Source organism: Gossypium arboreum, chromosome 4 (genome assembly GCF_025698485.1).
Source record: "Gossypium arboreum isolate Shixiya-1 chromosome 4, ASM2569848v2, whole genome shotgun sequence".
NCBI lineage: Eukaryota > Viridiplantae > Streptophyta > Magnoliopsida > Malvales > Malvaceae > Gossypium > Gossypium arboreum.
In genome coordinates this window covers 119,552,277-119,574,800 of record NC_069073.1, presented here as the reverse complement: position 1 = coordinate 119,574,800, position 22,524 = coordinate 119,552,277, and the positions used below count along the sequence as shown (strand labels likewise).

General features: G+C 31.8%; 3 protein-coding genes and 1 pseudogene across 5 annotated transcripts; 1 reads left to right on the top strand and 3 right to left on the bottom strand.

Annotated features, from left to right (window-relative positions):
- Positions 1 to 319: 319 nt before the first annotated feature.
- Positions 320 to 6,196, top strand: LOC108460726 (protein NRT1/ PTR FAMILY 8.3-like). Of its 3 annotated transcripts, XM_017760336.2 has the most exons (7): positions 320 to 455; positions 639 to 708; positions 2,767 to 2,846; positions 3,015 to 3,120; positions 3,226 to 3,443; positions 4,245 to 4,801; positions 5,131 to 6,196. In XM_017760336.2, exons 3-7 carry the CDS (start codon positions 2,796 to 2,798, stop codon positions 5,951 to 5,953), a joined length of 1,755 nt encoding a protein of 584 aa, XP_017615825.1. In that variant the 5' UTR covers positions 320 to 455; positions 639 to 708; positions 2,767 to 2,795; the 3' UTR covers positions 5,954 to 6,196. The 3 variants fall into 3 exon arrangements, with proteins under 3 accessions (XP_017615825.1, XP_017615827.1, XP_052882552.1); XM_017760338.2 differs by lacking the exons at positions 320 to 455; positions 639 to 708 and adding an exon at positions 2,387 to 2,657; XM_053026592.1 differs by lacking the exons at positions 320 to 455; positions 639 to 708 and having other exon boundaries at positions 2,387 to 2,846.
- Positions 6,197 to 6,678: 482 nt separating this feature from the next.
- On the bottom strand, positions 6,679 to 7,478 carry LOC108460727 (short-chain dehydrogenase reductase ATA1-like; annotated as a pseudogene).
- A 557-nt stretch (positions 7,479 to 8,035) lies between these two features.
- Positions 8,036 to 13,097, bottom strand: LOC108460741 (ubiquitin domain-containing protein DSK2a-like). The gene is made up of 8 exons (XM_017760361.2): positions 12,543 to 13,097; positions 11,492 to 12,265; positions 9,982 to 10,193; positions 9,788 to 9,901; positions 9,140 to 9,195; positions 8,831 to 8,859; positions 8,590 to 8,679; positions 8,036 to 8,502 (listed from the first exon to the last, which is right to left on the bottom strand). The coding sequence occupies exons 1-8, from the start codon at positions 12,781 to 12,783 to the stop codon at positions 8,354 to 8,356; spliced, it is 1,665 nt and encodes a 554-aa protein (XP_017615850.1). The 5' UTR covers positions 12,784 to 13,097; the 3' UTR covers positions 8,036 to 8,353.
- A 2,455-nt stretch (positions 13,098 to 15,552) lies between these two features.
- Positions 15,553 to 17,830, bottom strand: LOC108457706 (isocitrate dehydrogenase [NAD] regulatory subunit 1, mitochondrial). Its single transcript, XM_017756787.2, has 4 exons — positions 17,173 to 17,830; positions 16,834 to 17,073; positions 16,197 to 16,275; positions 15,553 to 16,056 (listed from the first exon to the last, which is right to left on the bottom strand). Exons 1-4 carry the CDS (start codon positions 17,674 to 17,676, stop codon positions 15,782 to 15,784), a joined length of 1,098 nt encoding a protein of 365 aa, XP_017612276.1. The 5' UTR covers positions 17,677 to 17,830; the 3' UTR covers positions 15,553 to 15,781.
- Positions 17,831 to 22,524: the final 4,694 nt, after the last annotated feature.

Sequence of the window (22,524 nt, the reverse complement as noted above, 5' to 3'; positions counted from 1 at the left end):
ACCCGACCCGAATCAATTGTTTTATTGCCATTTTGTTGTTGTTCTTATTATTTGGATACAAAATTATTTTAAAGGCATTTACTTACTAAGTTGCAACTATATTAGAATTATTTAGGTATAATTATTTTTTAATGTAGTTTTAATTTATTGAAAAACATTTTATTTTAATGTTTTAAATGTATTTGGTGCATTGTGTTTTAAAAAATTATAGAACAAAATAATTAAAAAAATTAATAGACAATTAGAGTTTGAATTTAACATTTTAATCAAATTTGAATTTAAACAAAATTTTAAATTCAATTTCAAATTAAATTAAGTCAAACATAAATTTAAAAATAAATCTAAAATTTTACATTAATTCGACCCAAATCCTACCTGACCGCCCATAATCAGTTCTACGAGCAACTATATTCACAATTCAAACATCCAATCTCATCTCCTTCGCTCAGCCGGAGGTGACTTCAACGCCCATCTCTATTTAATTATTTTCAATTATTACTTTCTTTTTGCTATTTACGAAAGATTTAAGCTTCTTTTTTTTTTTATTGTATATTCTCAGCTCTAAATTTCTGTTTATGCTTTCTCAGTTTCAAAATAAATTAAAATCAGTTTCGAATTTCTCTGTTTATGCTTTACAGCTTTGAGCTTCAAAAATCTAAGCAATAGAAGGAGCTTAAGCGGGATCTCAAGCAAGTTCAAAAGATCAAGGTACTGTTCCAAACTTTCTTTAATTAACTAATTAGGGTTTATGTGAAAGGAAATTCTTGTGGTTGGATGCTTTGATTTGTTCACACATATATATACACTTGAATTGATTTTATGTGGGTTTAATTTGTTCATTCTCTAAAAGCAAAGATTTGTACAACTAATTTAACCAGTTCTAAGAAATATTCTGAAAGATCAAATGAAAAGAGAGCAAGAAAAGTATTTAAAATGCTTTGACTTACTTGTTTTCGTGATTGTAAAAGTATCGTGGAAGTTTTAATATTATAGGTAAATTATATTTTGTATTTTTATTTAAAAATAAGTAAATTAATTTTATATATATATATATATATATATTAGATTAAAAAGTAAATTAATCTTTTTGTTAAAATTTTATCTATTTTTTATTTTTTAAAATTAGTTTCTATATATTAACACGAGCTACACATGGCATACTAAATTTAACTGTTTGTTTATTCCGTCACTACATTAGTTTTTAACAATATAAATAGATAGAACTTTGAATAGAAAAGAACTAATTTACTCTTTTTATTTTGATATTTTCATACATTTTAATTTTATTATACAAACTTTATTACTTCCATTAGATGTATATATTAACAATGGTGTTGAATGATTTCATATCACAAATTAACTTGGCAATAATTTAGGATTAATGTATTAATCTAATATTTTTAATCGACATATTTATGTGTTTAAATTTCGATTAACTTAAAATTTAATTTAATTTTTATTTTAATATCATACGTATTTCATGTATTGAAGATTGATGTATTACATTATTTGTATATATTATATAATTTTAACACATAAAAATTAAATCTATTGTAATATATAATAATACTATAATGTAAACATTAAAAAATTAAGATGATTATATATAAAATTTTAAAATATAAAAATATTATTATTAAATATTAAATTGAAATAATATAAATAAATATTTTAAAAATTTTAAATATGTGCAGGCCTAAAATAGGTTTGGATTAATCATTTACAATGGGTTTAAATAAAATTTTAGGTCCAAATTTTTGTTAAATGAATTGAGATAAATATAAAATATATTAATATTATGGTTAAGTCCATTAAACTCGACCCGACCTTTAAACACCTATATGTGAATTAAAAATCTTTACCACTAGACCTAATAATGGGTTGGGCCGATACAAAATTTTGGACCAATTTTTTAGGGTCGGTTTGGCTTGACTCGAAAAATGGGCCTATAATTCTACTCGAGCTTGACTCATATAAAAAAAAAGCTAACTTGAGCCTAGCCCACCCCATATTAACATTTTTAATATTATATTTTATATAAAAATATTTTTAAAAAATATAATACATCAAATATACTAAAAATATTAAAATAAATATTTCAAGAAATTGAAAATACATTAAAAAATTATACTTAAATAACTCTAAAATAATTATAACTTAATAAGCAAAATTTTTAAAATAATAACAAAATTAATAATAAAATAAAAATTAGGCAATATCTAAATAATAACAGTAAAATAGTAATAGTATAATAGAAAATGACAATAAAATAATAGTGAAAAAAATCTAGACAAATTCGGTCTATTTAAAAAATAATTTTTACTTTTTTTTTTATCCAAATCATTTATATTTCTGCTTAAATGGGCTTTCAAATTTAAACGTCGGACTTAGGATGAGGTCTATTTGCTGCCTTATAATAGATAGGGAAACGTGCCAGGATTCCCCCTAACATTCCAGTGCTCTAATCAACTAAGCTAAAAGATTCCAAAAGTTCTTTCTTTTTCTATGTTTTTTCTTTTGTTCAAAGATTCCAATTTCCTAATAGATTTATTACAAGAAGATAAAGATAATGGTTGTTTTATGTCTTTTTCTTTTTACCAAAAAATAAAATAAAATTCCAATTTCCAAAGGACGCTTGACATTAAGTATCAAACAAGGTAAAGTCGTATATGATTTTATAAGCCTAATAAATAAATAATACCCAGCGTTTTCATCACCAATTATAATATTTCTTTGCCTTATAATATGGGGATTTTGAATCTGTAGTCTTTGATTGGTTCAATTGCAATACAATCATGGGATCTGTCGATGAAGAGAGATCGCTGTTGGAAGCTGAACTTGATCGGGTAATTTTCCCCCTTTGATCTTTTATTTTTGGTGGTCATAAGATTTTGATCATTTGTTCAAGGACACCTTTTAACACTGAAAAAATTCTGGGTTTGTTGTTTTTTCTTGTTAAAAATCTTTATCTTGGAGGTTATGTTATTTAATGTTTAAATATTTTGTATTTCTAGGCTGAAAACAGTGGGCTTTACACTGGGGATGGCTCTGTTGACTTTAATGGGAATCCTGTTTTGAAGCAAAATACTGGAAATTGGAAAGCATGCCCATTCATTTTGGGTGAATTATTATAAATTTATCTATTTTCTCTTCATTTAAATGAGTTTTGCTTTTATTCGAGTAAAGCTTTTCTTATTTCTGCAATTTTCTTATATGGAATTATAGGTAATGAATGTTGTGAGAGATTGGCTTATTATGGGATAGCAACTAATCTCGTAAGTTACTTGACCAAGAAACTACATGAAGGAAATGCATCAGCTGCAAGGAATGTGACTACTTGGCAGGGAACTTGTTACGTTACACCTCTCATTGGAGCTGTTTTAGCAGATGCATATTGGGGAAGATATTGGACAATTGCTGCTTTCTCCACTATCTACTTCATTGTAATATAATTTACTCTAACTACTTTTTTTTTTTTTTGCTTTAGATGTTATTGTTTTATGCTTTAATTAGTTTTTTTAAGTACTTATCATGAAGTTGATCTTGCATTCAACTCCAGTAGAGTCTTTGGCTGTTGTTTGTTTTCATTATACTATTAACCCTGATTTTGATAAAAATAATATTGAGGCCCCTATACTAGGTGTCAAATTGCATTTTTCCCCCTCTACTAAAAAATAGGTAATTTAGTCCTTGTACATTAGAAAAAAAATCAAAGTAGTTATTTCTGTTAAAAATTTCATTTATTCCTATTGTTAAAAACTAGCATGACTGACAGAATAACCAAATAGTGAAATATGACATGCCACGTGTACCTCATGTTAACATATAGGGTTTAGGAACTATTTGTCCCTTTATTAAGTAGAGAGGACAAAATGTAATTCAACTCCTAGCACAAGGGTTTTCATGGTACTTTTAACCCCTGATTTTCTTTACATGGTCCTTCACATGCGATATAAATCCATGCATGGTTCTCCTCTTTTGTTGCGAGTAATTTTAGTGAGTATCTTTTGTGTTTAAATCATAGAGTAAACACTTTGACTCCTTTTCGAAGATTTAAAGAAGGTTTCATAGAGTAATAACATATTTGGCTATGTGAGGCGTGAGGACGTCAATTTGTCATCATTTTAATCATATTATTAACTAATGAATTCTAGTACTTATATTAAGGCAAAGTGAGCAAGTTAATTATACGGTTTGATTTCGCTTTTTGATGCATTGAGTAACACATTTAGTATTTGACATAGGGAATGTGTACATTAACACTCTCGGCATCAATTCCTGCACTGAAACCTGCTGAATGTGTGGGTTCTATTTGTCCCTCAGCTACTCCAGCTCAGTATGTTGTATTTTTCTTTGGGCTTTATCTGATTGCATTAGGGACGGGTGGAATCAAACCATGTGTTTCATCTTTTGGGGCCGATCAGTTTGATGATACTGATCCCAAAGAAAGGGTGAAGAAAGGGTCCTTTTTCAATTGGTTCTATTTTTCCATCAACATTGGCGCTTTGATCTCAAGCAGTCTTATAGTGTGGATTCAAGACAATGCTGGATGGGGTCTCGGATTTGGCATTCCAGCATTATTTATGGGCCTTGCAATTGGAAGTTTTTTCTCAGGTACATCTCTTTATAGATTTCAAAGACCTGGAGGAAGCCCTATTACAAGAATGTGCCAGGTTTTGGTTGCAGCATTTCATAACCGGAACCTCAAGGTTCCTGAAGATAGTAGTCTCCTATATGAAACTGGTGACAACCACTCTGCCATAGAAGGAAGTCGGAAACTGGAGCACAGTGAAGAGTTGAAGTAAGTTTTCTTAATTAATTCTGTAAGTTTTGAATGATCGATCTCTCTGTCTCATTTGTGTGAAAGCCTATGAAATTGAGAATTCTTTATCACTTCAGACAAAATTAATGTAGTACAAGGAATTGGGTAAAAGTACCATAGAGGTCCTTGTACTAGGAGCCAGGTCCTTCTTTTCCATCCGTTTTAGTAAAATTGATCCTTGTACTTCAACATGATGTACACGTGGCACATCACGTGTAACTATGTAGTTATTTCATTAGACACACTAGTGTTTACCCATGCATATTTATGTATAGAAAGATGGTTAAATTGAGAGCATCTTGTTGTAGGTGCCTAGATAAAGCTGCCATAGTCACTGATGCCGAAACCAAAAGTGGGGACTTCTCAAACCCTTGGAGGCTTTGCACTGTAACACAAGTGGAGGAATTGAAAATCTTGATCCGCATGTTTCCCATATGGGCTACTGGAATTGTGTTCTCTGCTGTATATGCCCAAATGTCAACTATGTTTGTGGAACAAGGGATGATGATGGACACAAAAATCGGTTCTTTCACTATTCCTCCTGCTTCTCTCTCGTCTTTTGATGTTATCAGTGTCATTTTTTGGGTTCCCATCTATGATAAGATCATTGTTCCAATTGCAAGGAAGTTCACACGTAAAGAGCGTGGCTTCTCAGAGTTGCAACGTATGGGAATTGGTCTCTTTATTTCAGTCCTATGCATGTCAGCCGCAGCTTTGGTGGAGATCAAGAGATTGCAGCTCGCAAAAGAGCTAGATTTGGTTGATAAACAAGTCGCCGTACCCATTAATATTCTTTGGCAAATACCTCAATATTTCTTGTTGGGTGCTGCAGAGGTTTGCACATTTATCGGACAGCTTGAGTTCTTCTATGATCAATCCCCTGATGCCATGCGGAGTTTATGTAGTGCGCTTTCACTTCTAACTACATCTTTGGGCAACTACTTGAGTTCTTTTATTTTGACCCTTGTAATTTACTTCACAACAAAGGGTGGCCAGATTGGTTGGATACCGGACAACCTTAACGAGGGTCATCTCGACTATTTCTTCTGGCTCTTGGCCGGTCTCAGCTTCTTAAACATGTTGATATATACCCTATGTGCTGCCAAGTACAAGCAAAAGAAGGCTTCTTGAAGTTCCTTCTTAAGCTAAGATGTTATTAAAGATAAAAAAAATACATGCATTTCAATACTAGGACATCCTTCCACTTTGAAAAACGATTGTCTTGTATCTTATTGGATTAAATTCAGTTTCTAGTAGTAAAAGTATTATGGAGGCCATTGTATTAGGAGTTAGATTGCATTTTGCTCTCGAAAAACAGAAAAATTAATCTCTGTACGTTAGATCAAAAAGCAAATAGGTCTTTTTTGTTAAAAATTTCATCTATTTCTACTATTAAAAATTAGTATGCCTTGTAAAATAACACAATAATTACACGTGGCTGTCATGTGTTAATATAAAGAGATTAGTTCTTAATTGTAGAAATTGATGAATTTTTTAACAGAATCATCAATTTGCGTTTTAATTTAACGTACAAGAGAGTAAAATGTAACTTAACTCTTAGTGCAAAAGCTTCTACGGTACTTTTATTGTTTTTAGCTGATGCTCACACATTGTACATACAACATGGTTTTCAATTATATGCCATCCTTCCATGTTGGACTAAGCTGTTTGTATCTTGTTGGATGAAAAGACTTCCTTTAAAGTAATAATCTTTGCTTTCTGTATTGATTCTCAATATTTGATAGTATTTACGATTTAGTACAACTATCTTGGTTTGATTTGAAGGTGTTTTCAGCAATAAAAGCTCCAAAATCCATATCAGGTAAGTTTGTCTTTGGTTTATTTTGTTTCTTGTCCTAATTCTTTACTACTTGCAGATGAAACTCTGAACTAATAGCAGAAGTTTATCCGCCGTCAATAACGAGATTATGCGCTGTTATGAATCCTGTGTCATCTGAGGCGAGGAACACTGCGGTTTGGGCCACATCTTCAACAGTTGCAGCTTTCCCACGTAATAAAATCCCTTCTTCACCGACTAGTGTCTTCAATTGTTCGGGCGTTGTTTCATTCCCCTGAAAATTCTATAACCACTAACGAGCATATCTGTAGGTACACCATGAGGAGAAATGCAGTTCACATGAATCCCATGCACGCCTAACTTGCATGCCCCTGTTCACATTAGTCTGATGATACCAGCTTTCGAGAAAGAGTAAGAGCGAGACGCTAACCCTCCAATGATACCTGTGGAACTCGACGTAAATATGATGGAACCTTTTGTGGTGCATATCAACATGGCTCGTTCAGCGTGCTTGATTGCATGTACTTTACCGAGTAGATTGATTGAGATCAGATGTTTCACTTGCTCCATGTCAAGGCTGGTTATGCTGCTTGCAATACCTCCAATGCCAGCATTGCTAAACAGTATGTCTAGTTTGCCTTTCCATGTGATGGCAAGTTGGATAGCTAATTCGACCTCACTTTCCTTGGCTACATCACAATGAATGTAGCAAGCTCCTATGGAGTCGGCAAGCAGGGTCCCTGGTTCGTCCAATATATCAGCAATAACAACGTAACCCCATTTTCAACAAAAAAATTTAGCTGTGGCAGCTCCAATCCCTCTTGCACCACCGGTTACAACTGTGACTTTGCCAATCATCCAAAAAAAAAAACATTTTGGGTTTACATATATAAGATATGAATTGAAGTAGCCATTGGGACCAACCTCTTTGCAGATGAACCCTGTAGATCAACATGCTTATCAACACCTTGCTCCATTGCATGCGCCAAAAAAGCTAACATGGTGTGTATATGTATATAGGAACAACTCAAAGTGGCTTTTGAAAGGCTTTTTCTTGTTTTTTCTTACTTTCTATATAGAAAGAGTTGGGCAGTTTTTACGTTCTTAACAACTACATCCAAACTAGAAGCTTAGTAACGTTTCGTTGATAGATTTCTTCTTTAAAATCATGTGAAAATATATATTTTATTTTGTGGTTGTTATCTATATTTTAACAACCAATATACCTTCTCATTTCTTCATAATGTGAAATTTTGATAGAAATTCTGTGCTTTTGAAAATGGCTTGCTTTGTCTTTCTGGTGTATGCTTTGTTTAAAGAGGCTTTTGAGCTCAAATTTTTTTGGACTTTTTTATATCAACTCGAATCGAATTGAATCAGATTCGGTAACTAAAAGTTCTTAAAAGAAAAACAGATTCAGTAACTAAAAGTTCTTAAAACAAAAGAGAGAGAACAGTAACTCAAAATGTATGTACATAAGGAAGTGCCAAATATGGAAAAATCCGATGTAGGCATGCATAAAAAGCCTAATATCAACAAGTTCTCGGGTATATATATTTATCGTGTTTACTTGCTTATTAAACACGGCAAAAACAAGGAATCAACAATGTATATGCAACATAAATCTGTGGTTTGCTAAGGCACCAACCCAAATCAACTAATCTTACATGAGACAGTTTTTCTTGGTCAAATTTAAAAAAGAAAAAAAAAGAACATGAAATTTCAAGGAGTTACTACTGCCCGGAATTTCCCAGAAGTCTCTCGACCGCAGCATGGACGTTTCCGGCAGTAGCTCGTAATGCTCTGATATTCTCTTGTGTATCGTAGAAACCCATTTCTTGGAGTTGTGATAATTGTGTAGCGTAAAGTTCTTCCGGGGGAACTGGGAATCGATGAACATGACATTACTAGTGACCCAAATGTGTAACAAATCTAGTGAAAGTATCGAGAAAGATATAAGAATGCTAACCATCGGGTTGGTTGGGGACACCAAGGCCACCAGCGCCCAGACCGCCAAACATATTCATCAACAAGTCTAGATTGGCAGTTCCCGGTGCCGCTGAAAATGAAATTGAACACAATGAAGGGTAAAAATAAAAAGATATATGAAAGAATAGCTGGTAAAGGAAGGGTAGCAAAGCAAAGTAGAGAGATTGAGGAAGTAATCTTCATGCCCTTTATAAAGAAAATCCAGAATTTTTTTTCGATACCTGTAGTACCGCCAGTCTGTGCTGAGTCCCTGTAAGAAAGCCAAATGTGGTTAAAAAATGCAACGATAATCATCCAAGCATGAGTCCTAAAGGCAGGTTTGATTTCGTTTTGTAATCATGTTCCGGTCAAATTACCATAGATGATCAGAGAATTTGATTCTTTTTTTTTTTCTTTTAAAATCCCTCAAATAGTCCCAATCTGTACCAATAATTATCTAATAAAGTTAAGAAGGTACAACTATCAAGTCACTTTAGAAACAATTCTGATTTTTTGTTACCAATTTAATAGACGGAGGTTCCATCACTTACAGGGTTGACTGCTGCCGATTGAGAGACAGAAGCGACTGCTGTAAAGCTAGCATTTGCTGCAAGTAATAAAAGGATAAAAGGAAAAGTGAACATAGGTGACTTTACTGTCAAAATAGTACTCGAAAAGCAGCAAATAATCTTTGATATTATCCAGTGAGGTAGCCCTAACATGCCTATAAGACCACACCAGCTGCAGTTTAATCTTTGTCAATTTCTAAAGTGAGCAACTAAGAACAAATAATCACAGTGTTATTGTTTTCCATCAATTATACATAATTTGATTGGTATAATAACAAATTTAACTCTCGATATTTATATATTCTGTGTAAAAGTTGACAGAATATGTAAATGTTGAGAGCTAAATTTGTTAAATCAAGACCAAATTGACAAAATGTGTAAACTTTGATGACTAAATTCGTTATTATAATATTAATAAATATATACAGTTGAGGAAAAGCATTAACTTAGTGATTGCTTGTTGTTAGTTGCTAACTTTCAAAATAGACAAGGACTAAATTTCTCCAATTTTTTTGAGAGGGACCAGAGCGGTCCTTTTACCTATAAAGAAAGATACATTGATGCAAAACCATAAGTCATGTAAGCGTTTATCAGGAGAGAATTCATCCACACATATGGCGTAGAATATACCTGCATTGTCTCGGGGGAAAACATCTGACGTAGTACTTCAGGGTTTTGCATCATTTCTCTCAATTGAGGATTCATATCAAACATACCACGTAGTTGAGGGTTGAGATTCATGATCTAAAAAAGTGAAAACATATTCTTAGCAAAACGGAAATAGAAAATGAATATCACTGGACTGAAGTGCTTCCTCAAAATACCTGATTCATATATTGGGGATTAGACATTATGCTCTGCATCATCTGAGAAATTGCCGGGTTTTGCAATAACTGGGTCAACTGAGATGCATCTGGCATTCCATTCAACATGGGTGGCAGATCCGGAAGTCCGAGGCCTCCCATACCGCCAACACCTGGTGTCCTGGCATCCCCAGCAGGATTTGGACTTGCAGTAGCATTGGTCTGGGTACCCCCTGACAATTTGCGGCACACGGTAATTCATCATGAAAGCTCAACAAAACACAGATACAAGAGCAGTAAATTCCATTTAAAGTGAACAAAAAACTGGGATGCTCTAGTTTACTTTATATTCCCTGGTATAAGTACCATGGAAGGCCTTGTACTAGAAATCGGATTACATTTTGCCCCTTCTACTAAAAAATGGGCAAATTAATCCCTATACGTTAGATCAATGAGCAAATTGAGCCTTCTATTAAAAATTCCATCCATTTTTACTATTAAAAACTGGAACCTATATGTCTAGTTATTTTGTCATCTGCGCCAGTTTTCAACAGTAAAAATGGATGAAATTTTTAATAGAAGGCTCAATTTGCTCATTGATCTAACGTATAGGGATTAATTTGCCCATTTTTTAGTAGAAGGGGTAAAATACAATTTGACTCCTATTACAGGGGCCTCCATAGTACTTTTACCTATATCCCCTTTTACGCTGAACTGTCGCAAAACAGTGTAGGACACGTTGATTTAATTTACCATTGAATCTTTCTTTTCCTAATATGAAAGAATCACTCATTTATATAGGAAAACAGAACATAAGGCTAAAATTAATTCATAATCATGCAGCATTCAACATGGACAACACGCAATGATTAGAGGAGTCTCGAACAAATCATTCATCCCACAACTGAATAAACTCGGTATAATATCCAATTTTAAACATTTACAATATCCTAGTTAAGCCAATATTAGTTTCATACAGTGGCAAAATATTGCAGACCACATCAATTTAGCTTAATGTTTTTTTCTAAACAAAACTATAATTACATGAATCTCAATCAAATCACCACCCCCCCCCCCCAAAAAAAAAAAACAACTGAATAAACTTGGGAAAATGTTTTATTTTGAACAATTATTAAGTCTACATAATCAAAATTACTTGCGGCCAATTTATCATTAAGGTTGGAAAGTGCTGTGAAAAAGAACTTTTGAAAATTTGATAGTGTTAACCATTGCTGTCAAAAAGTGCTTTTAAGAAAATAAACTGTCCATTTTAGAGATGATGTTGTAAAGTAGTAATAGGGGATAAAAAAGTAATTTCATTGAAAAACACTTTCCAAAAGCCAAAAGCTAAAAATTTTAGTTGTTCAGCTTGGATTAAAATCCAGTTTAAAATCAAGGTTTGGTTTAAAAAAACTGCTCGTGTACCATTTTTTTGGTTTGAAATCATGGTTTAGGTTAAAAAATATACATATTGGATCAAAGAGTATGGCTAGACAAAAAAAGATGCTTTAATGAAGTACATAATACTTACCACCACCAGCAGTGTTGCTCCAAGGATTAGGCAGAGGATTCGTATTCGGGGAAGTTTGGCCTTGAGCGGTTTCAGAACCAGTCGTAGAAGTGTTAATAGGTGAACTTCTAGCTTCAGAACCACCTTGATTGCCCAATAAAGCAGCAAATGGGTTTGTAGCCGGACTATTTCCATTATTCCCACCCATAGTCGTAGCATTCAAAAACGGCTCTTGAACATTTTCATACATGCGCCTAAGCATGTTAAATCCCTCAGGAGAGGCTTCAATATTACTCATAGCCCTATCAGTGTTTCGCATCATTTCACGCATGAGTTCAGGGTTTCTTGCAGCTTCTAATGTCTGTCGAAGAATGCTAGGATCATTAAGTATATGTCCAAGCTCCGGATTCCTATCAATAATCTCACGCATTTGAGGATTGCTCATAATCAAACTACGCATCAACTCCGGGTTATTCATCAAACTTTGAATAGCTGGTGTATTCATTATTTCCCTCATCATGTTGGGATTTTGAGTTAGTTGTTGCTGTACTTGTTCAAATTCAGGAAGTCCGGATCCAAACAAACCAAAACCACCGCTGCCGCCACCACCACCAAGTGGATTAAGTCCAGGGAATAAAGATGCCCCAAGACCAGCACCATCATTCGAACCAATACCCCGAGTAACCCCTGGCGTAGTATTATCAGTTGCAACATTTGTGGTAGCTGAAGGAGGAGGTGTAGATGAAGATGGGGCGAAACCACGAACCATGTGAATGGTATGATCAGCTTGCAAACCTTCAAAAAAGGGTTAAAACACAGTGAAAATTTCAGAAATCGTGTCACAATCATACCCATGCCATTTAAATCAGCTCAACAAAATAAATACCCAACCATCTAAATCAGGCATTTTCCTCTTACTTTCTAAACTTATTATCAGAACCATTTTTGTCTTTTAGAAAATTTCACCGTTCTCCAACATTTTTCTTATAATTCCATCAAAATAAGAAATACCCAAAAATTTTATAAACAAAAAGAGGGTTTTTTTTTTTTTTTTTTTGCAATTAAACCTTACCATAACTTTGAAGGGTTTGGTCGTCTTTCAGGATTCGCCCTTTATAAATCAACCGTTGCTGATCAGCTGGGATATCGCAATTTTGAGCCAAAAGAGCTTTGAAAGATCCAACGGTGGATTCGAGATTGGTCCTCGCCGTAAATTTCGTACCGTTGGAGCAGCGTATATTAACCGTCACTCCTTCTTCACCGCCTCCATTTCCACCGAGTCGTGACTCACTTGAATCGCCTCCCGCACCCATATTCCTTCCTCTCTCAGATCGATCAAAAAAACCCTAGAAAATTAAACAAATAACAAAAAAAAAAACACTTTTTTTCCCTTTTTTCCTTAAAATTTGTAATTTTTATTTGGATTCGAAATTATTTTTAAAAAAAATCGAAAAATTAAAGAATCGGAGAAATTTGTAAAAAAGAATTGTAAAAAAATTAAAAGGGGATTTCTTCAGAGGAGAAAATTGGGGATTCTAACAGACCAGAGCTTTGTTCGGGTTTGTGTGAGAGGCGATATTGTTTATTTCCTTTCTCCTTTTTTTTTTCAACATGTCAAAATATGTTTTTAGTCCCTATACTTTTTATAATTATAAATTTAATCCCTGTATTTAAAATATTGAAAATTAAGTCCTCTTATTTTTGTCTCTGAAAATTTCAATATTATTATTAGTAGTAGTAGTAGACGACTTGTAGTATTACCTATCAAAACCTGTCAACTTAGTACGTTGAGTAAATTTTCCAAAATAAACATGTTAAGTTGATAAATTTTGATGAAAAATACTAATAATAATGATTGAATTAAAATTTTAAATTAAAAAATAAGAAAATTAAATTTTAACTATTAAAGTATATAAATTAAATTTTAATTTTGGAGAACTACAGGGACTAACATCATATTTTAACATTTTCAAAACAACAGGTTTGTCATGTAAACCAATAATATTTTGCCACGTTTCACAAAAAATGTAGACTTAAGTCTCGAAAATGGGCTCCGACTTTGTTCTGATTCGGCCCTGTTTGCTCAATTTTGTCTCGAATAAGTGTATATACTAAAATGTGATAAGATTTTTGCATCCGGTAATTTTTAAAATCAAAATTATAACCATAATTAGGGATGGCAAAAAAAAAAAAAAAAAATAGGATTGAGTTTTAGCCCGACCAAATACACTATGATTCATGTCATTAGCAAAATGAAGAGTTTGAAGACCCGCTAGGGACTTAACAGTGCTGGGTTTTGATTCTAGTTAAGTTTATACATCCATCACCAATCTATTTTAGTTTTTGACTTCAATGCTTGTCGATAATTCATGTCTTGTGTTGCAGAAACTGACATTAATATTTATTTTAATGATATGTTCCTCTCTTATTAGAATGGGGAGCCACTGACTTCTTAGCTCTTCTAGCTCAAGGGTATGACTTGGACTAGGGATAGATCCAAGGGCACAAGGGCGATCACCCATTTGAAATTTTTAGACTTTTGAAATATATATTGTTATGTTCTTTAATTTTGGTGTACACCTTCTATAATATTCACTTTCTTGGTCAAATTGTATTTCATATAATTCACCCTCCTTAAATCATAAGATTATACTTTTTATTAACAAAGTATTGTTCAATTTTAATTATATAACTTTAATAATAATAATCAAATATTAATAAATGATGGGCCTTAAAAGACTAAACTTAGAGGCTCAATATAAATTTTAAAGCTACATTACATAATTAATTGATCTGACCCATACCCATACATATTAGGTTAGTGAGTTTCTTGTATTTGATTTGTATGTTTGTTAAGGAATTATCTTCCTCTACTAAGGTGTCGACACTGTCGAGAAAAAGAAAAGATTTTGATGCCGAGACTAAAAGAACAGAGTAAAAAAAATAAAAATTATTTTCCTCTTGACTCCTTAGGCAAAAGAAAGGTGTTTGATGCCAAGTTTTTTTTATTTTTGGAATTATAATGGAATTTATGAAATTTTAGTATAGTATTAGTTTTTATTTTTGGCATATTAGAAAGAAATAATTAATTTTATATAGTGTGATTTTTTTTTTGCTTTTAATTTTGTTAACTGTTAAATTGTTTATACTTTTTAAAATATAATTAAATTGATTTGTTCGACAAGAAAATATGTATCCTAAAAAAATTAACACTTTTATACGTTAAAAAAAATATCGTTCAAAAACTAAGCACACCCCTAAAAGGTGATTAAAACCCGTAATCTATTCCCCTAGATAATTTCGCATCACTCCCCCAGCAAATTTAAATCTTATATTCAAACTAATTGCCCGATCAATATGTAAATGAACCTATTTATTGAGTAAAGGATCCCCCAGAATAGAAGTACATCATCGATACAAAAACAATCTCATCAAATTATCTCACCCTTATGTGTGATCAAAATTATCTCGTTCAAGTAATAAAAACTTTAACAATCTCATCAGATTTTCATAATAAACCTTCAAAAACAAATAAATTCTTATTCTTTTAAATGTTTCAAGCAATAAGACAAAAAAAAAATTTGCCCAGTCCTAGACGTAAATCTAACAAAAAAAAATTTTTTTGATTTTATTTTAAATTAGTTGATTTTGTGAATAAATGTGTTGTCATTTAAAAAGAATATCTAAGTGTTTTTTTAATGAGGCTATCTATACAAGCAAACATGGTTATATTATAGCTAGAAAATAATTAATAGTCCAATCTACCTCGTTACCATCATTGGTTATAATCTTTTCTTTCAAAATCGAGTATACTTAATCGAGATCAAGTGATAAAAAAAAAAAACATCCATTCTACCTCGTTATTATCTTTGATTCAAGTTTTTTTTAATGGTTAGATACATTGCACTCCCAAAGAGAGGACCCAGATTCAAATCTTAGAGACGATACTATTGAGTGGAACAACTACGAATCCCGAACATGAACTGTAAAATAGACATGAAAATATATAAAAAAAATATTAAAATATATTTAGGGACACATGTAATTAAAAATAAATGAACAAATTAAAATAAGAAACTAAATTGTAGAAAAAATATCAGAGGCAGGTAACAATATTATATTCACCTCAAAATCATAACAAAAACAAAAAATGTAAAAAGGTTCACAACTCAACAGTTGTTTGTTGTTTGTTATAAGTTCGATTTTCGAGTATTTCGAAAAAAAATATTATTCTGAAAATGTAAGAATGAGATATACCAACTTAAGAAAATCTTACTGTGGAGAACCCATAGTGAAGAAGAAGACTAGCAATCAATCTAGTTTAGCAATAACAGCATCAACAACTTCCTGGGTAGTGCTTTGCCCACCGAGATCTTTAGTTCGATACTGGCCCTCTAAGATTACACGTTTCACTGCACTTTCGAGTCGATCGGCAAATGAAGGAAACTGGAGATGTCTCAACATCATGGCAGAGGAGAGAAGCAATGCCACGGGATTTGCCGTCTTTTGCTCTACTATCTTTTCTTTTCCAACATTTCCCGCTGAAGCACCTTGCTCGAACACGGCATATTCAGCTCCCACATTGCCTACGAGTAAGAGAGAAAAATTGTTTAATTAAAGCTAGCATAATCGCAACAGTTTCTGGATTTTCCAGATTTTATTAATTCTGTAAAAAAATAATTAAGAACTGAATATCAGTAAGAATGCATAGATTACTGATTGGTACCTCCAGGCATGACACCGGTGCCTCCAGCAATACCGGCCGCTGTATTTGCAACCAGATTACCATAAAGATTAGGGGTAACCTAAAGAAAAACCAGACTTCAGTGGTAAAAAACATAGATCAAAATGCAACATAAAAAAATTAAAAGAAATTTCTGAATTAACAATCTCTCCTAGCATATGGTTAACCATATTATCTCATTTTCTGAATCATACAAACTATGGTTGACATTGATAACAGTTCAAAATATATGACTATTTATATCTTCATATTGAACTAGTTCAAGATATTATATATATATCACCACAACAAGAATACATAGCCAACCCATTTTTAGAAGTTAGTAGCATTATAAAACCTAAGTCGGTCAACTGCTAACTCGAAGATTACCGATCTTTAAAGTTAATAGCATGATAAACCCTAAGTTGATCAACTGCTAAAAGCTAAAAGTTATTGAGAGCTTCAACAGTCAATCTAATTATATCCCACCCTGATGTCCTGACTCTGCTGCAAGTTCAATTATGAAGCAAGTTTAGTACGCAGGAGAGTAAGCTAGCTAGTCTAGAAAGATCATTCAAGCAAAGCAGCACCCTTAATATACAAAGCTAGCTAGTCCAGTTCGGATATAAAATTTCAATACCATGACATCGAATTGCTCGGGCTTCGAAACGAGTTGCATACAACAATTGTCCACAATGATTTCATTATACTTGATACTTGGATACTTAGTTGCAACTTCACGGCAAGACTCTAAGAACAATCCATCAGCAAGTTTCATAATGTTGGCCTTATGAACAGCAGTAACCTTCTTTCGGTTGTTCAAATAAGCATACTCGAAAGCATATTTCGCAATCCGCTCAGAACAAAACTTCGTTATAACCTAACAAAAATCAACCCAAAAAGAATATAAATTACCCAATACCAAAATCATAAACTTTTCATAACAAAAACAATTGAATTACATTGGGTTTTTACTTACCTTAAGGCTTTCAACAACACCAGGCACCACCTCATGTTCAAGACCCGAGTATTCCCCTTCAGTGTTCTCTCTAATTACGACGATATCCACGTTTTCATGGCGGGTCGGCAATCCGGGTAAGTTACAACAGTTGACCAATGAAGCGTATAGATCCAGTTCTTTCCTCAATTGCATATTCAATGAACTGACTCCACCTCCCATGGGTGTTCTTAACCCTCCTTTCAAACAAACCTTGTTCTTCTTTATCGAATCCAACACTTCTTGTGGTACCCGTTTCATGTCACCGTGAACATCGTACTTCTCGAAGTAAACCGGAGCGTGCATCGCTTCCATCACTTGTTCCACCGCGTTCGTCACCAAAGGTCCGATCCCGTCTCCGGGGATTAACGTTACGGGTCTTGGGGCTCCATCTCCGGGTCGGGGCATGTACGTCACGTTTCGGGTTTGGGTTTTTCCGGCTATGAGGGTTCTCAGAAGAGGAAGGGATCTGCGTGTCGTGGCCATTTTGGGGTGACGAAGCTTGGAGATCTCGAAGGTATTTGGAGATCAAATTAGGGTTTTAGAGAGGAAAAGGAAAGAAAAAGACGTTGCAGAGAATGCCATTGACGACAAGCAGGGGAAAAGGTAAAGGGAGCAAAAGTTATAATTTTGCAAAGTAGCCCTTCTATTTTGAAGATTTTATCTTTTTTAAATCCCTTATTTTGTGGGCTGTCTAATTATGACCAAAACAAAATACTAATGTACAATTGCTTCTCAAATGGCTGGGGTTGGTTTTGGACTTGATTAATTTGGATATAATTAATTATGTATTAAATTTTTTTAAGTTATTTCGAGTTGGAGCCATTTTAGGGTCAACTCATTCGGTTTTTTCTTTTAGGTTTTTAGATTAAACAATTTTGGTTTTAAGTTACTTCGATATATCTATTTTAGTCATTTTGAATTTGGTTCGTTTGAGGTTCAACTTATTTCTAGTTTAGTTTATAGTTCGAGTTGGATTGATTTCATTTATTGATTTTTTATTATCAAATCGAATTGACCGGCATAAACTTTAAGTAGTTATACACTTTTTGATATCATTTTATGCAATTAATATTTTAACAATTCAATCGTTGAATTTATTAAAATATTATGTAAAATTTTAGTCGATTTGATATTTTATCATATCAATATAAAACATTGTCTATATTAATATATATTTAACGATTGAAAGTTTTTTTATATAAAACGAATAGTTAGAAAAATTTAATTTATGTCAAACTTGACGTGCATAATCTGTATGAATGGAGTTGAAATATTATGATTAGATTGTTAAAATATTAATCATATAAAAAAATTACGAAATAATGTAAAATCACTTAAGTTTTATACCGGTATGAGTAGACCTCTTCCTTAAAAATAATATGTATATTTATATGGACGAACATAAAATGAATTTAGGTTAATTATTACAAATATGTGTGGACTTGAACAAAATTTTAAACTCATATTTCGGACTAAATCAAATATGAATAATTATAAAATATTCTCACATCATACATAAATTTGGATCCGACCCGACCCAATCCGATATAGATTTTATTTAAATATTTAGTTATTATTGACAGTCAAATAGGATTTTAATGTTGGAGAAAAGAAAGAAAAAAAAAATGGCAGCCAGAAAATGCCATTGACGACAAGATGAGAAAGTAACGGAAGAGAAATGGTAATTTTGCAAACTGACCCTTCTATTTTAAAGATTCTATGTTTTTACACCAATTTTTTACAAACAATAAAATCTACTACAGAAAATGTCGGCGCTTCATTTGTTTTTCTTTTATGCTAAGAACACGAAAATAAAAAGGTTTATCATTGCATTTATATTCTACAAATTTTTAATTAATTTAATAACTCGTTTATATATATTATGCAACTGAACCTAAACATAGGAAGAAGTCAAAAAAATTATTTTAGTGGTTGAAATTAAATTATATTTTTATGATAACAAAATATAATTTTATAATTTTAATAGCATATATTTTTATAATTTTTAAAATAATAAATTAATTTTTTATCAATTTAGAGGAGTAAAGTACAATTTTATATTTATTAATTTAAATAAAAAAAAACATTTTAGAGGGGTAGGCCAGTGCTAGATACGCCACTGCCTAGACATACATTGTGCATATAATATGCAATTGTTCTTTTTCCTAATAAAGTATACTACTGATTTGATCACCTATCATTTTTTTTATGAGATGTGTGTGTTTTTTTTATTTATAATTTCATAATGTTTTAACCGGATTAGATTCATCGGATATTGGTTTAGAGAATGATTTTGAATTGATTAGATTGAGAAGCGGTACAAATCGGTTGAATCAGTGGTTAAACTGGATTATTTTATTTTATTTTATTGAGATCTTTAATGATTTTTAATTAAACCGATCGGATCGATAAATCGATGACCTAATCAGTTCGACCATCTGTTTGGTTTAAAAATCATTACACATCATCACTAGCAAGAGCAAATCACTACCACACACATCATTAACAAGAACATGCTAGACCCATTTATCATATGATTATCTAACTGAAGGTCCGTCCAAAATATGATATAATTTGGACAAAAGTACGATGCCTGAAAAATTAGTTTGTGCAAATAATTAGACCCGTTTAAAATATGAATTAAGCTTAGACTTCAATATTTAAACCTGAGCCTAGCCTGGCCCAAATTTGACCTAGCTCGATTTATACTCTTGTAATTTATTTTTATTTTATTTTTATATATTTTGTAATTTATATTAAATTAAATTAAATATATAATAATACAATACTACGTAAACATGGAAGAATATATTAAGTTGACTAAATGTAAAATTTTAAAAAATCATTTAAGAATATTAAATTAAAAATATATATTAAAAATAATATAAATGAGTGTAAATCGAATCTGGACAAACATAAAATTCACTAAATTTAATTTAATCAAGTTAGATTAAACATCTAAACGAAAGATAATACCTTTTTAATATTACCTTTTCGTCTATAATGTTTGAACTCAAAATTTTACTCAAAAAACATCAAATTTATTACTACTTGAATCGACTCTACTCGATAACTATCCAAATATTACAAAATAATAGGATCTAGCATCAAAGGCAAAGTGCAAAAGGAGAGGAATAGGATGCCTACAGTTGCAACTGGAAAAGGGCCCAAAAAGGAAGCAAATTTATAGACGGAATCAAGAAATGTGGGAAATGTAAGAAAAACAGATCCATTCAAAAGGCCACAAGGTGGTGAAAGTGTTATTCTAATGATATGTTACTCAAACTAAGGTGGAATTGTCACATATGAGGTTTTGTGTAGGGTAAATAAAAAAGGTAAACAATATTCACATAATCATAGATATCATGTCGATGTCGAGCCTAATCTGAGGTTAATATCATTTCTTTCTCGAAGCAAATCAGGAGCGAAGGGAGAGGGGGTGGATAGTGGAAAGTGGCCATCACCCTCCTAAAATGAGATATTTCTGCTTTGGATCTCTTAGAATCCATAAAATTATAAGTTAATATATGGTAAAATTATAGTTTACCTCTTATAAAAGTGTTAGAAATTTGATTTAGTCCTTTTTTAAAATCGCAAAGATATAAGCCAATTAAGGGTGAAATTACATTTTAACTCTCTTAAAAATATATAATTTAATCTCGTTCGCTCTAAAAAGATTTCTAACTTCGCTCCTGAAACAGATATTTGATCCTGGTTTTCAGCCATGGTGATCCCTTGCAAATCCTGCAAAACCATACTCGATGCAGTCGAAAAACAAATTGGAATCAAGTTGCAGAGACATAGCATTGAGAGATGAAGCTATTAGAATCCATTCTATTTTGTCTCAACATTGAAAGTTCACACTACATACGAGAGAGTTTAGGACAGTAGAGATGTTCGTGAGCCAGATTGAGTTTAAGGATGATCTTAATAAATTTTATGCTTGTCTTAACCCGGCTAAGCCTGAAATATAGGTTTAAAATTTTATCCAAATCAACGCATATTTGTAAATGGCTAACCCAAGTCCATATTAAGCCTGCACATTTAAAATTTTTAAAATTATTTATATTATTTTTAATTTAATATTCACATACATTTTTATTTATTAAAATATTATATATAGACATCTTAAACATTTTTTAATATTTATAATATTATATATTACTATAGGTTTAATTTTTGTTTTATAAATTACATAATATATAAAAATAACATCTTATAATATATTAAAAATTCTCTTTCAATAAATTAAAAAAATAGAAAATGGGCCGAGCCAAACTAGAACCTTAAATTTATAAACTCGAGTCTAACCCGTATTTTAAATAAATCTAATATTTTATTTAAATCTATTTTTTGAATCTAATATTTATTTTCAAAACCTCTCAAAATTCGAGTCAAACCTTTATGGTTAGAGGATAATTCAACCCATTAAGAGTTCTATGATCGGTGGGAATAAAATCTTGTCTTTGGCCTCTTGGCCTGGATTTACATATCAATCTTTCATTACGTTGTAGATTGACTTTCCTTTTAGAGCAAGGAAGAGAGATTACTTGTCGTGAAATTACTGCGTTATTGATAGGGAAATGATATATTAACACTGGTTTAAGATTTAAGGTAGTATTTACGGGTTTGAGAGATAGCTCGTCCCAGTTTAACTCAATTCATTTCACTGTTTAGAATTAATTAAATATATTAATATATATAATTGATGGAGGTAATAAGTGTGCATAATAAAAACTGAAATGTATATAAAAAAATTAAAATAAAGCTTCAATTAAGTGGTAAATTAAAAATTTTACTAATCCAATTCACTTGGGTTCAAATCCTAACTCATTTTAATTATGGAATGATATTTTCGTAATTTTCCTAATTGAATTGGTGATCCGATTGTGGGTGACACAAACTCAATAAAACACTTGATAAATAGTATAGATATGGTAAGATTTGAACTTAAGTCACCTTAATGTTCGCTCTCTCAACTTTACTATTTTAACCAAATCTACATTTAATTTTTATGTCAATTTCTAATAAATCTATTACATAAACGCTTTCACCTACATCATGATTATGCCATAATCTAATTTTTATAATTAAATTCAAATAAAAAATATTTTATTATTTTTGAATGATAAAACAAGTTTGGGCAGGCTTAACTCGAGCTCGAGGTAATTTTATTTTGAACTGAACTTCGATTCGATTCAACTCAACTTATAAACACTTCTAATTTGGTATCATTCGTGTTCAATTTTTAAGAAGCTTGGTAAAATATCAATGTTTTTCTTAAATAAATAAATGTATCATCAGTAGTATCTAAGTGGCATTTAGGTAAAA

Coding starts and splice junctions, on each gene's coding strand:
- LOC108457706 (XM_017756787.2), bottom strand. CDS start 17,676: ATGGCCACGACACGCAGATCCCTTCCTCTTCTGAGAACCCTCATAGCC. Junction 17,074..17,172: donor GTGTTGTTGAAAGCCTTAAG/GTAAGTAAAAAC, acceptor GATTTTTGTTAG/GTTATAACGAAGTTTTGTTC. Junction 16,057..16,196: donor CACCGGTGTCATGCCTGGAG/GTACCAATCAGT, acceptor TCTTACTCGTAG/GCAATGTGGGAGCTGAATAT.
- LOC108460726 (XM_017760336.2), top strand. CDS start 2,796: ATGGGATCTGTCGATGAAGAGAGATCGCTGTTGGAAGCTGAACTTGAT. Junction 3,121..3,225: donor AGCATGCCCATTCATTTTGG/GTGAATTATTAT, acceptor ATGGAATTATAG/GTAATGAATGTTGTGAGAGA. Junction 3,444..4,244: donor TCTCCACTATCTACTTCATT/GTAATATAATTT, acceptor TATTTGACATAG/GGAATGTGTACATTAACACT.
- LOC108460741 (XM_017760361.2), bottom strand. CDS start 12,783: ATGGGTGCGGGAGGCGATTCAAGTGAGTCACGACTCGGTGGAAATGGA. Junction 8,860..9,139: donor AATCGGCAGCAGTCAACCCT/GTAAGTGATGGA, acceptor GCTTTCTTACAG/GGACTCAGCACAGACTGGCG. Junction 8,503..8,589: donor TGTCCCCAACCAACCCGATG/GTTAGCATTCTT, acceptor ATCGATTCCCAG/TTCCCCCGGAAGAACTTTAC.